The 12,839-nt window shown below is 44.5% G+C and overlaps 3 protein-coding genes across 3 annotated transcripts; 1 reads left to right on the top strand and 2 right to left on the bottom strand.

Moving 5' to 3' along the window:
• The first annotated feature begins 1,279 nt into the window (after positions 1-1,279).
• Positions 1,280-2,982, top strand: LOC125526903 (uncharacterized). The gene is made up of 3 exons (XM_087519620.1): positions 1,280-1,360; positions 1,458-1,604; positions 2,104-2,982. The coding sequence occupies exons 1-3, from the start codon at positions 1,280-1,282 to the stop codon at positions 2,782-2,784; spliced, it is 909 nt and encodes a 302-aa protein (XP_087375746.1). The 3' UTR covers positions 2,785-2,982.
• A 1,374-nt stretch (positions 2,983-4,356) lies between these two features.
• LOC147975242 (uncharacterized) lies at positions 4,357-5,636 on the bottom strand. The gene is made up of 2 exons (XM_087520326.1): positions 4,803-5,636; positions 4,357-4,713 (listed from the first exon to the last, which is right to left on the bottom strand). The coding sequence occupies exons 1-2, from the start codon at positions 5,634-5,636 to the stop codon at positions 4,357-4,359; spliced, it is 1,191 nt and encodes a 396-aa protein (XP_087376452.1).
• Positions 5,637-6,224: 588 nt separating this feature from the next.
• On the bottom strand, positions 6,225-8,466 carry LOC147975243 (uncharacterized). Its single transcript, XM_087519621.1, has 2 exons — positions 8,276-8,466; positions 6,225-7,875 (listed from the first exon to the last, which is right to left on the bottom strand). The coding sequence occupies exons 1-2, from the start codon at positions 8,464-8,466 to the stop codon at positions 6,225-6,227; spliced, it is 1,842 nt and encodes a 613-aa protein (XP_087375747.1).
• Between the last annotated feature and the right edge of the window lie 4,373 nt (positions 8,467-12,839).

Raw genomic sequence — 12,839 nt, forward strand, 5'->3', positions numbered from 1 at the left:
CCAGTGCCAGTGCCCTTGCCCGTGCCCGTGCGCGCCCCTCCACCCACCGTGGCACCGGCCCCCATGCATTTGGCTGCACCCGTCATGCCCGTGCGCGCCCCTCCACCCACCGCGGTGCCGGTCCCCATGCGTTTGGCTGCAGTCGCTGCGCCCGTGCACCCCCCCCCAGCGGCATGGGACACTGCCGTTGACCGCTACCTCTCAGCAGCGCTAGTTGCCGTCCTCCCGCGCCCTGCCCGTCGATCGCGCGACAACATGATGTTTGATTTACAAGTGAAGAACATTTTGTTTTGCCTTGAAGACTTCAACAACAGCGTCCCGGAGGAGGACAACAACAACGATGGTGCGGCACGCCGCCTCCGCCGCTGCCGGAAATAGTTTTTTTGGCATTTAATATTGTATCTTGAATTCTCGATCATATGAATATAAATTCACAGTGTGACTGAATGAAAGATATGGTTTGAATGAACTTGCGTTTTTCTCTCTTAATGTACAGACATATCAAATGATTTTCTTTTAAAAAAACGTCAATGGTTTTTAAATAAAAAAACTCAGTGCAAACATTTTAGTTAGAACACTCGTATGCAAACCGACAGCTTCCCCAGGAAGCCAAGGGAAAATGTGCCGAGCAGGATTTCTGCATCCCTTCAACGCAAACGGTTGTTTTGCATGACCTGTGTGCAACCGCGTACAAACAATTGGGTAAGATTTGCATATTTGTCATTTGTGTACATTTCCATTTCTCAAACTGGAAAGATTGACATTTGTTTATCTTGTAACATTGCCATTTGTCAACCTTGTAACACTGCGATTTGTCAAAATATGCAGCTACAAATCACTAGCACTATCTAAATTTTGCAACTAAAATCACTAGCACTATTCATATGGACACCACTAGCAGGCGTGAGTTCATGAGTTAATTGCACAGAAGTACCACAATTCGGGCATCACATGCAGATTGGTACCATGATTGCTAATTTTTGCATGTCAGTACCAACATTGGTCTAAGTTTTTGCAAATTAGGCTAAAACGCGTATTTATACGTATTGACGCCCGATCCGACAGCTCGGGCCCACCCGTAAGGTGCCACGCTGGCCAATCGGCGTGTGCCCGCGCGCTGACTAGGACGAGCCGATGCGCTGCTGCTCTCCAACCTGGTCCGGTCGCACCAGCTCCAGCCTGGCCGCACCATTCCCCTCCCCTCCTCCTCCTCGCTCGTTTCCTCCGTCGCCGCCGCCCGCGTCCCGACTGCCGGCCGCCGCACCGCCCCGCCGACGCCATGGTTTTGGAGGACGAAAGCAGCGACGACCATTCTAGCCTCCCGTACATGCAGTCTTCCTCCACAGACGGTCTCAGCGAGGTCAGTACAGGGTTAGGGTTTCAGATTTGGGATTTCTTGATTTGGTTGATATCGCTAGGTTTTGATTTGGCCAATGTCTTTGTGCGAGCTTCTGCAGGTCCCTTTCAGCATTGAAGATCCAGATTACAAGGGGCTTGAGCTGGATGTGATGTCTCCATGTGAGAAGCACGGCATGGCATCTGAGAGGCTTGTTGCCTTTGAAGGAATAGACACAGGCAGGAGGTTTTTAGCATGTGCACAGCCGGTATGGATTGTAGGATTGTAGGCATACTGATTTTTTTTCTTACTTGGTCAGTGCCATATTGAACTCTGTTTGCTGGAGTACTCTGCTTGCTGTCAACATTTTGGTTCATAGTGGTTAGAGTAGCTTATTTAGGTCAAGCATGAGTATATTTTGCTGGAGTACAATGGCATAGTAATTTATGTTAATAGTAATTTAGGTCAAGCATGAGTATATTTTTTCTTACTCAAGTGGCTGCTCCTCTTGTTAAATGTAGTGGTCTGGTGCTAACATAGTAATTTATGTTAATAGTGGTAGTAGAGTAGCTTACAAATATTTGAACACTCCTTGATATGAACAGTACAGTAACTAAACTAGTCAGTCAGCTACTCAAGTGGCTGCTCCTCTTGTTAAATGTAGTGGTCTGATGCTAAATTTAGACATTCTTTTTGGCAACTGCAGTGATTTTGTGTAATTACTTGATGTATGAACTGTTTTGTTGTTGTTGTTGTTGTTTTTGCAGGAAGGTAGCAATTGTGGCTTTTTTGAATGGGTTGATCACCAGTGGCCCCCAACAATGCAGAATGCATTGTTGAAGCTATGGGCAATGGTTGAAGATGCCAAAAGTGCTAGGGTGAATGACAATCTTGAAAGTTCTTTCACTATCCACCATCTGACAGAAGAGAAGAACAACCTGGAGGCCAACTATGACAAGCTAGTCCAAGATGTGCATCAGCTTATGAGCTTCCAGGAGGATAGGGTGGTGGATTTCAGACATCTGCAGTCTGCCATTACATATCAGCATGAATGCAGAAGTGAACTGGTGGCTGATATGAATGCAAAGATGGCAAAGAAAGATGCAGAGTTTGAGAAGTTTAAGCAGAATTATGATGTGCTACTGAACCTGACAAGAGCTCAAGCTATAGTCATCCAGAACCTGAAGTTGAAGCATATTACTGATCAGCAATTGCTTACTGAAGCTAAGATGAACTTGGAGTTGAAGAATGAAGAGCTCACAAAGTCTGAGGAGAAGCTCACCCAAGATAAGATAGAGTTGAAGTTTCAGGTTGCTGATTTGCTCAAGGGAAAGGAAAAGCATGGTGAAGAGAAGGGGAAGCTAGAGCTTCAGATTGCTGGGTTGATTAAGGTAGAGGAGAAGCTGAAGGAGAAGATCAAGGGGATCCAGGCCATCTTAGAGAAGTGAAGAAAATGAATATGAGAGTAGTGGGCAATGCTGACCTTGTGGGCATGATGGTTGTGTAGTGTATGGCTCTACTAAATGTGAACTTCTCTAAGATGAACTATGGCTGTGTATGTATGTAGTAGATATGCTTTTCATCCTTTTGTGAGAAAAGGATGAACTATGCATCTAAACTCCACTATGTATTGTGAACAATGGTTGTGTACTTTATAATATGTTGAACTGTAGTAAGTATTGTGTGTTATGTGTGTTATGTTAGCTGGATCAGATATTCTGTGTTATGTTTGCTAGACTTCAGATTATAATTTCTCATGCACTAGGTTTTGATGATTATGTTAGCATTGGAAGACTATTTGATGGTTGTGTTAGCACTGGATTATTAGATGGTTATGTTATATCATGCATTGGAAGCCTATGTTTAGGTGGCTCTGTCGACCCCGAGTCACCGTAAACCCTAATGGTTAGGTTTAGGTGGCTCCGTCGACCCCGAGTCACCATAAACCCTAATGGTTAGGTTTAGGTGGCTCCGTCGACCCCGAGTCACCATAAACCCTAATGGTTAGGCTTAGGTGGCTCCGTCGACCCCGAATCACTGTAAACCCTAATGGTTAGGCTTAGGTGGCTCCGTCGACCCCGAGTCACCGTAAACCCTAATGGTTAGGTTTAGGTGGCTTCCTCGACCTCGAGTCACCGTAAACCCTAATGGTTAGTCTTAGGTGGCTCCGTCGACCCCGAGTCACCGTAAACCCTAATGGTTAGGCTTAGGTGGCTCCGTCGACCCCGAGTCACCGTAAACCCTAATGGTTAGGCTTAGGTGGCTCCGTCGACCCCGAGTCACCGTAAACCCTAATGGTTAGGCTTAGGTGGCTCCGTCGACCCCGAATCACCGTAAACCCTAATGGTTAGGCTTAGGTGGCTCTGTCGACCCCGAGTCACCGTAAACCCTAATGGTTAGGTTTAGGTGGCTTCCTCGACCCCGAGTCACCGTAAACCCTAATGGTTAGTCTTATGTGGCTCCGTCGACCCCGAGTCACCGTAAACCCTAATGGTTAGGCTTAGGTGGCTCTGTCGACCCCGAGTCATCGTAAACCCTAATGGTTAGGCTTAGGTGGCTCCGTCGACCCCGAATCACCGTAAACCCTAATGGTTAGGCTTAGGTGGCTCCGTCGACCCCGAGTCACCGTGCTTCATTAAGCCTCCATAATTCATCACGCAGATCCCCAATGAGCTCACTCCAGAATGTGGGCAATTTCACCATGCTGACATGCAACAGATAGCAGCAGTATTGGTACTAATTTGTCACAAGTAACTGCCTAAAGTTCAACATTCAGAAAACTACCTAAAGTTCAACATTCAGAAAACCACCTAAAGGTGAACATTCAGATAACCACCTAAAGTTCAACATTCAGATAATCACCTAAAGTTCAACCACATATCCAGTAGCAAGTTCTACATATCCAGTACTCCACCTCAAGTTCAACATTACAAGCATCAAGTTCAACATTACTAGAGTACTCCACCAGTACTCCACCTCAAGCATCAAGTTCAACCAAAATAACACCATAGTATTTCACATTACATGGCTCCTCCTCCTCCCATGCTAGCATTGAAGTAGGACATCCATCCAGTATGTGTGCCATCAGTAGGAATGCCAGCATATTGCCTGGGAGCACCTCTTCCAGCTCTTCCTCTGCCTCTGCCAGCTCCTCTTCCAGATGGTGGTGGTGTAGTAGAAGTAGCACCAGCTCCTCTGCCAGCTCCCCTTCCTCTTCCAGATGGTGGTGTTGTAGTAGAAGTAACACCAGCTCCTCTGCCAGCTCCTCTTCTTCCAGATGATGGTGGTGTAGGAGCAGAAGCAGCAGGTCTTGGCTGTCTTGCTGTTGGTGCAGTAGAAGGACCAGCAGCTCTTGGCTGTGAGGTACTTGGAGTAGCCTTGCAAAGAAAAGGAAACAATTAATAATGCTAGAAAGAAATGTACAAGAAAGAAAACATTAGTATATTTCAAGGTGAAAAATTATTACCACATGCTTATTCTTCCTCAAAGCTAGCTCAGGCGTCAACTGTTTAAGACAGTTTGTGTACCTATGCCCTTGGAGACCACAATTGCCACATGTTATGGTCCCCATTCTTGAAGTTTCTTTTGGCTTTGGTACTTCAAATTTGCCCTTGATCCTCTTTTCTTTCCTTCTTCCTCTCTTGATTTTGAATGCAGGTGGTTCTATGTCTGGACCAGGGGTCCTTGTCCAATCATGCTCACCAGGCACAGGAAAGATCATTGGTTCATAAGCTGCAGCATAAAAATCTTTCTTGAAGAATTTGCTGACATAATCCTCTGGTTTCCTTTTAGCCTTGTTTATTGCAGAGATGGCATGGTTGCAAGGTATGCCACTAAGGTCCCACTTCCTGCATCCACATGTCTGAAGTTCCAGGTTGACAGCATGTCTTTGTTGCCCACTTGTAACTTGCCATAAGTTGACCCCTGCCTGTATTGGCTTGCAGTATCTGGCCCTCTCCTTCTTAGCCTCTAGCTTCTCACTGTAATGAGGTGTTATCTCCCATCTTGCTTCCTTAACACTCTCTCTCTTCATGTGCCACCTCACCATCTGCTTATCTTTTATCCCATCACACATTGTCCTTATAGGTTTTCTCCTAACATCTAGAATGTACTTGTTGAACACCTCAGACAAGTTGTTCACTACCAAGTCAGTCTTGCAGTTTGTGTCAAATGCATGCCTTGCCCATGTCTTTTTTGTTATTGCAGTAAGCCACTCCCAAGCTTCCTCACTTTCAGCTCTAAGATCATTCATTGCAATATTAAATTTGTGTTCATTGTAGGCATAGCTAGCATTATCCATGCACTTCTTAAGATCTTCACCCCTAAAGCCAGCATTTTGGAAATTTGCATATATATATATATATATATATATGTCTAAGGTAGAACCTTTGGTTGCAATTTGGAAACACAACATTCACTGCATACAGTAACCCCTGACACAAACAATATAACAAGTCTAAGCTACATCCTAAAGAAATATGCACCAATGAATTAAATATGCATTCTAATCTACTATAAACACTTGTGCAAAACATAATGAAACTCTAAGCTAATGTAAACACTTCTGCAAAACACATACCTTTTGTCTATCTGACATTATAGTATAAGGTCCAAACTTGCCCACTTCTCCCCCTAGGCAAATTTTCAGTTGGTGTAGAAACCAACACCAACTAGCTTTGTCCTCTTGTCCAACTATGCCAAATGCCAGTGGATATATGTTGTTGTTGCCATCTCTACCAGTGGCAGCAAGGAGTTGAGCACCTGTAGTGAGCTTAATGAAGCACCCATCAACACCTGCATAATCAACATTTCCAAACATTAAATACATTCAAGTGAGAAACAAAATGTAGTACTCTACAATATGTAAATGGTGCACAAGGTTTAGGAACTAACCAATGAATGGCCTACACCCATTGAGAAACCCCTCCCTTGCTCCATTCATGCAAAAGAACATGGCATGGAATCTTGGGCCTGGGTGGGGTATTCTTGCAGTTGGTGTTGGAGTAACAGTAGTGACTATTACTCTGCTCCCAGGGTTTGTGTCCATGACAGTCTGAGCATAGTCTTTAAGCCTAGGATATTGCTTCTTGTGATCTCCTAACACAGCTTCAATAGCTATGTTCTTTGCCCTATATTCCATGCACTTGGGCACATCTACACCATATTTTTCATTGCATGCATCAATTATAGTCTGAATACCAGTAGTTATATCAGATCTAAAGAGATGCTCATATTTCTGTGCTAGCCACTTAGCACTAAACCTGGTGGTCTCTGTGGTACTAGGGCAAGTGTGTTCTAGTCTCATCTTCTTAATTACAAAGGTTTTCTCCCCTTTTATAACTGCTGCCACCATTAAGAAGTGGCATTGTTTATCTGTACACTCAACAATTATCCTCTGATCTGAATTCCTGTGATACCTGAAATTCCTGGCCTGGGTGATGTGCAAATTCAACAAAGCATCTCTGAATTGATGCTGATCCCTAAAACACAACTTCAAACATAGTTGCTCATGTGGTTGCTCCAATTTCTCATTATACCACTTCCTAGCAGGCCTTTTCTTTGCCCTACTCTTCCTTTTATTTGGTAGGACAAAAGAGAGTGGCTCAAAAACATCATCATCACTCTCCCTCAACAACCCCTTCTCTTCTTCATCTGATGATGGTCTGAAATCAGGTTCAACCTCTGGTAGCTCACTACAATGTGACCTAGTGGTTGGGCCTCTTCTAACTAGCAGCTTCTGCTTCTTCTTTACAGGTTCAACTATAGTTTCTTCTTCTTGTTCAAAAGTCCTATCTTGTTCTACCTCAAATGGGTCCTCAACTTCAGTGTGACCCTCATAATGAAGCATTTCTTCCTCTTCTGATTGATCATCATCTGATTCTTCCTCTTGTGCTTCTAGCTCTCTCTGTCTCTTTCCCTCTTCCACCTCTACATCTTCATCATCAACAATGTAATTAGGGTCACTTCCAATTTGACCATCCTCATCAGAGGCATCACTGTCCTCATAACCCTGAAATCCTTGATATCCCTCTTCTTCTTCTTCCAAAACTGCTTTCAACTTGTCTGTTGCATTTTTGCTTTCTTGTGTGCAAACACCAGCAGGACCAGCAGGGTGATGTGTGATACATTGACTGTCAAAGACTACTCCTTCCTTATCAACAGCTAAGATAGGAGGCTCACTAAGATCATAAACAATAGGCTCTTGGTACACCACAGTGGACAAGTCTGGTTTTTCTAAATGCTGCCTCTCAAAAACAGTATCAGGGGGTGGACAAGCCCTGACTAGCAAATTAAGCACCAATTTGTCCTGGATCTTCCTCTTTATCATCTGTAATTCTGCATGACTGTCTACCAAATCCAGCCCTTTCTGTCCTAAAGATGGATTTTCAATGTGAAACAAACAATCATATGCATTAAATCCTTGGGTTTCCATCACTGCAACCAAATTCAGATAAGTAATATCTGAACCACACAGCTTCATCTCCAATGGCTCTCTTGCATCAAAATGGATCCTTACTTCCCAAATGTCTTCATCCAAACTACAAAACAAATTAAATTTCATGTATTCATTATAATTACTCTTAATTTGCAGAGCAACAATACAGTACAGTGCAATTTAAAGTAACCTGTAAGTCTATTATTTACTAATTGAGCACAATAGCAAAATTTGGAGAGTAGCAGTATAGTACAAAACAATTTAAAGTAACAGTACCAGACAGTACAGAACAATTTGGAGAGCCACAATAATCCCAAATTTTTACTGTCATTGAACTAATTTGAGAGTGCAATACACTATGTTACTAGGTTAGTTTAATTTTCCTATACTAGTCACTTCAATTGGATAAAACCTAATCCCCAACTGGATAAAGCAGAAGATGAACAAACCCTAAAAATGCCCAATTGGATAAATCTGAGGAGGAAGAGGACAAGGGTACTTACAGCATGCCGCCAAGTCCATGTGTCAACTCATGGCTGCTGCTAGGGTTCGCCACCCACTGATGCGCCAACCGCAACCGCTGCTCCATGGTGAGTAACATCCACTCCTCGTCGTCGGTCGAGTACGCGGAGCTGGAGTCGTCGCTGCCATCCCAGTCGACGCCAGCCGTTCCGCTAGGAGGCCAGAACGGCATCTCACCGCTGCCGTGGACGCCCGCGCCGTAGTCGCTGCTTTCGTCCTCCAAAACCATGGCGTCGGCGAGGCGGTGCGGCGGCCGGCAGTCGGGACACGGGCGGCGGCGACGGAGGAAACGAGCGAGGAGGTGGAGGGGAGGGGAATGGTGCGGTCGGGCTGGAGCTGGTGCGACCGGACCAGGTTGGAGAGCAGCAGCGCACCGGCTCGTCCTAGTCAGCGCGCGGGCACACGCCGATTGGCCAGCGTGGCACCTGACGGGTGGGCCCGAGCTGTCGGATCAGGCGTCAATACGTATAAATACGCGTTTTAGCCTAATTTGCAAAAACTTAGACCAATGTTGGTACTGACACGCAAAAATTAGCAATCATGGTACCAATCTGCATGTGATGCCCGAATTGTGGTACTTCTGTGCAATTAACTCTGAGTTCATGGATGCATATGCAAATGTACCACTGATTACATACAACAAGTCATCAACCCACAACGAAAATGAGGATACACGTTGGATTATAGATCATTTCCAACAAAACATTCTAGTAAAGTTTTTCTCACACAACAAATAACAAAGCGATGAAATGAACTTCAGCTCAACCACTCATCGGCGTTGGAAATGCTTGCTTTGAACCAGAAGTGATTCTCTGGGAAGGGCCAGCTACTGTCAATCTCGAGACCAACGCAAGACTGATCATCCAGGCTGAAGCAGCCTATTTTAATACCCATATTGGGACGGTAGGGAAGCATATTAATGTCCAAGGTATAGATATAGTTGCTTCTCATAAATGGTAGTAACGTTGTGTCAACAGCAGCTGGATCGCCTTCCACCATCATTGGATAGTTTTGTCCAAGGAAGAGCGAGTTTCCTCCAAGACTTTCAATACTGAACCAGGGAGAAGGTGTTGGCTCTAGTACACTAGTATCCATCCCGAATACCCTACAACGGATGTTGGAATAGGTCCGAAGAGTGCGACCATACGAGACAACACCTGCTTCCTTAGTAACATCAATAGTGCCTCGTATACAGACAAGAAGAGGTGATCCATCGGAATAAGTTGCCAGGCGCCACTGAGTATATGGGTCCTGCTCATCCTCATGCTCGTGAATAAAATTTTCAACTATAGGTGGTGAAATGTTCACAGGACCTTGGAAACACAAGAAGGTTAATTAGTAAAGGGAAACTAGCTAACCCGCATGCATGTGGATGAAACAATTATAATTACGATGGAAGACAAACGTACCGAAATCATGAGGATTTCATGCAAAAACAGTGCCACGAGTGGTGGCAGCAAACACAAGACCCTCATATTGAATTGCATCACAATACTCATCCGTGTATAGAAACTGATTTTTGAGCAATATCCATCGAGTCGAACCGTGAAGGATGGCAACAAGCTTGTCGAAGATAGCGACAACATAAGCATTCCTATAACCCCAAGAGCGGTTGGGAACTCGACAAATTGCTATCTTCCGTAGGCGATAGTCAGCATGATCGTATTTGAACTCACGTAGAATACCGGTGTACTCAACCTCTGGGCAGTTGTCTGAGATTTTTCGAAGTGGAACCCGGTGACGAGTGTACACATTCACAAGTTCCCACTCACAGTTGCACCCAATATAAACAACACAATCTCCATTTTCGCCTGGCCAAGCCTTTCCCTCAAGCGATGGCATATTAACATCATACGTATCATTATCAAGTGGCATCAACTTAAACAAGGCGAGGCTTCCCTCGTCCCCGCGCCAGTCAGCAGGGTCACAGCGAAGAAGATAGGGGAGATCAAACCGCTCTTGAACCCTTGGGTTCCTTGTAACGATGTTATTAGTAGTGTCGAGAATGGTCTTGAACGAACCTACCGTGCTAGCCAAGGTGATGACGTCGCACCGATCAATGAGTTCCTCCACTGTATCATCATTTAGATCGGGGCAAGAATAACGGGGTTGTTTCTGGCTTGTTCCCTCCATGGAGAAGACGATCAAACAATGGCAGAAGGAAGGGTGAAGGCAAATGGAGGAGGGAGGAAGAGCTAGCGTGCGAAAATAGTTCCAAATCAAGAGGGAAAGGCGAAGAGTCGGTGGACGGTTGCCATGGTACACGAAGAGGCGCCTGGGGAGCAAATGGTTGCCACAAAGGTCACACAGTGATGACAACAGCCGAGTGAACCGCATGCAATCCCATCGCACAACACACATGTCTTGTTAAGTTGAACCGTTTATGTTCTCTTGTGTCAACGCAAATAGTTCATCCGAGTGAACCGCATGCCGTATATCGCACACACCTTGATCTGGCTGGCCATTTCTTTTGTGTTGCCTAATCACAAACAATTCATCCGAGTGAACTGTATGCTATATATCGCACACACCTTCATCTGGTTGCCCGTTTCTTTTGTGTTGCCTAATCACAAACAGTTCATCTGAGTGAACCGTATGTGGTGTATCGCACACGCCTTCATCTGGCTTCCCGTTTCTTTTGTTCCTCCTCATCGCCAACAGTTAATTGAACTGAACTGTATGCCCTTCATCGCACACGCAACTAAAATCTGAACCGTGTTTGATGCATCCTCCATCGCAAACGTTTTCACCTTTTTTGATGGTTTTCATACACCACCGTTTGAGATTATTGCATCGCACATAGTTTCTCGAAGGGTGTCTGATCATAGTGTCACGTTAGCAGCATCCTATAGTAGTGCACAATCATCATTGATGTACACACCTTTTGAGAGGGACACGCGTGGATCATGAATTTATTAGAATACTCTATGTGCTTCACTTATATCTTTTGAGCTAGGCAATTTTGCTCTAGTACTTTACTTATACCTTTTTAGAGCATGGCGGTGGCTTTATTTTACAGAAATTGTTGAACTCTCTTGCTTCACTTGTATTATTTTGAGAGTCTCTCTAAACGGCATGGTAATTTGCCTTGGTTATGAATTTAGTCCTAATATGATGGGCATCCAAGAGGGATATAATAAAAACTTCCATATAAAGTGCATTGAATACCATGAGAAGTTTGATTCCTTATGATTGTTTTCAGATATAAAGATGGTAATATTAGAGTCATGCTGGTGAGTAATTGTGTATTGGTAGAAATACTTGTGTTGAAGTTTGTGATTCCCGTAGCATGCACATATGGTGAACCGTTATGTGATGAAGTCGGAGCATGATTTATTTATTGATTGTCTTCCTTATGAGTGGCGGTCGGGGACGGGTGATGGTCTTTTCCTACCAATCTACCCCCCTAGGAGCATGTGTGTAGTACTTTGTTTCGATAACTAATAAACTTTTCCAATAAGTATATGAGTTCTTTATGACTAATGTTGATTCCATGGATTATACACACTCTCACCCTTCCAACATTGCTAGCCTCTCTAGTAAAGCGTAACTTTCGCCGATGCATTACGCCAACCATTTACCTTCCTCAAAACAACCACCATACCTACCTATTATGGCATTTCTATAGCCATTCCGAGATATATTGCCATGCAACTTCCACCGTTCCGTTTATTATGACACGTTTCATCATTGTCATATTGCTTTGCATGATCATGTAGTTGACATCGTATTTGTGGCAAAGACACCATTCATATTTGTTATACATGTCACTCTTGAGTCATTGCACATCTCGGTATACCGCCGGAGGCATTCACTACAAAAAAATACACTTCCGTGATGATACGTGTTTGTCACAGTAGGTCGCTTTTTTTGTCATGCATGTACATCCATGACAAATTTATGACAGAATCAAGATAGTCATACATGTGCTGTCGTAGAAGTGTTCCATGACATTACCAAAATTATCATCATGAAAGTGTCCAATTCCATGACGATAAATCGCGCGTCACAGAAGTGCTTTCGTCAAGGGTGACCGACACGTGGCATCCACCGTAACAGAACGCCGTTAAGCTATCGGCTCGCGTTTTGGATCCGATAACCCATTAACAGCACCGACCAATGGGGATTTTCCACGTGTAAAATCATCATTGGCTAGAGGAAACACGTGTCGGCTCATCATTGGGACATATGTCATCCACTCATTGGACAGGAGGTGCCTATGATAGGTCGACACGTGGCACGGCCCAACAGTGGCCCATTCCGGTGAAAAAGGCTGGCCCAGTAAAAATTAGCAGGCCGGCCCATATAAGGCCTAATTGTGTCAGGTCCATTTAAGCCCACGGCCCATACGAGATGTGCCAATTCGGCCCGTTAAAGATTTGACACCATTGTAGTCCATCGTCAGTTCGAGCCCGTTAACAGCCCGCTATATATTTGGGCTCAATATCGGCCTGATGAGATTTCGGCCTATTAACGACCCATTTAATGGATGGGCCAATTTTGAGGATGTACATCTTTTGGCCTTTTAGCGACCGATTTAAATGT

This window comes from Triticum urartu, chromosome 4A (genome assembly GCF_056163025.1).
Source record: "Triticum urartu cultivar PI428250 chromosome 4A, HENAU_Tu73, whole genome shotgun sequence".
NCBI lineage: Eukaryota > Viridiplantae > Streptophyta > Magnoliopsida > Poales > Poaceae > Triticum > Triticum urartu.

Coding starts and splice junctions, on each gene's coding strand:
- LOC147975243 (XM_087519621.1), bottom strand. CDS start 8,466: ATGCCGTTCTGGCCTCCTAGCGGAACGGCTGGCGTCGACTGGGATGGC. Junction 7,876..8,275: donor CATGGACTTGGCGGCATGCT/GTAAGTACCCTT, acceptor TTTGTTTTGTAG/TTTGGATGAAGACATTTGGG.
- LOC147975242 (XM_087520326.1), bottom strand. CDS start 5,636: ATGGATAATGCTAGCTATGCCTACAATGAACACAAATTTAATATTGCA. Junction 4,714..4,802: donor TGAGGAAGAATAAGCATGTG/GTAATAATTTTT, acceptor TTTCTTTGCAAG/GCTACTCCAAGTACCTCACA.
- LOC125526903 (XM_087519620.1), top strand. CDS start 1,280: ATGGTTTTGGAGGACGAAAGCAGCGACGACCATTCTAGCCTCCCGTAC. Junction 1,361..1,457: donor CCACAGACGGTCTCAGCGAG/GTCAGTACAGGG, acceptor GAGCTTCTGCAG/GTCCCTTTCAGCATTGAAGA. Junction 1,605..2,103: donor TTTTAGCATGTGCACAGCCG/GTATGGATTGTA, acceptor TTGTTTTTGCAG/GAAGGTAGCAATTGTGGCTT.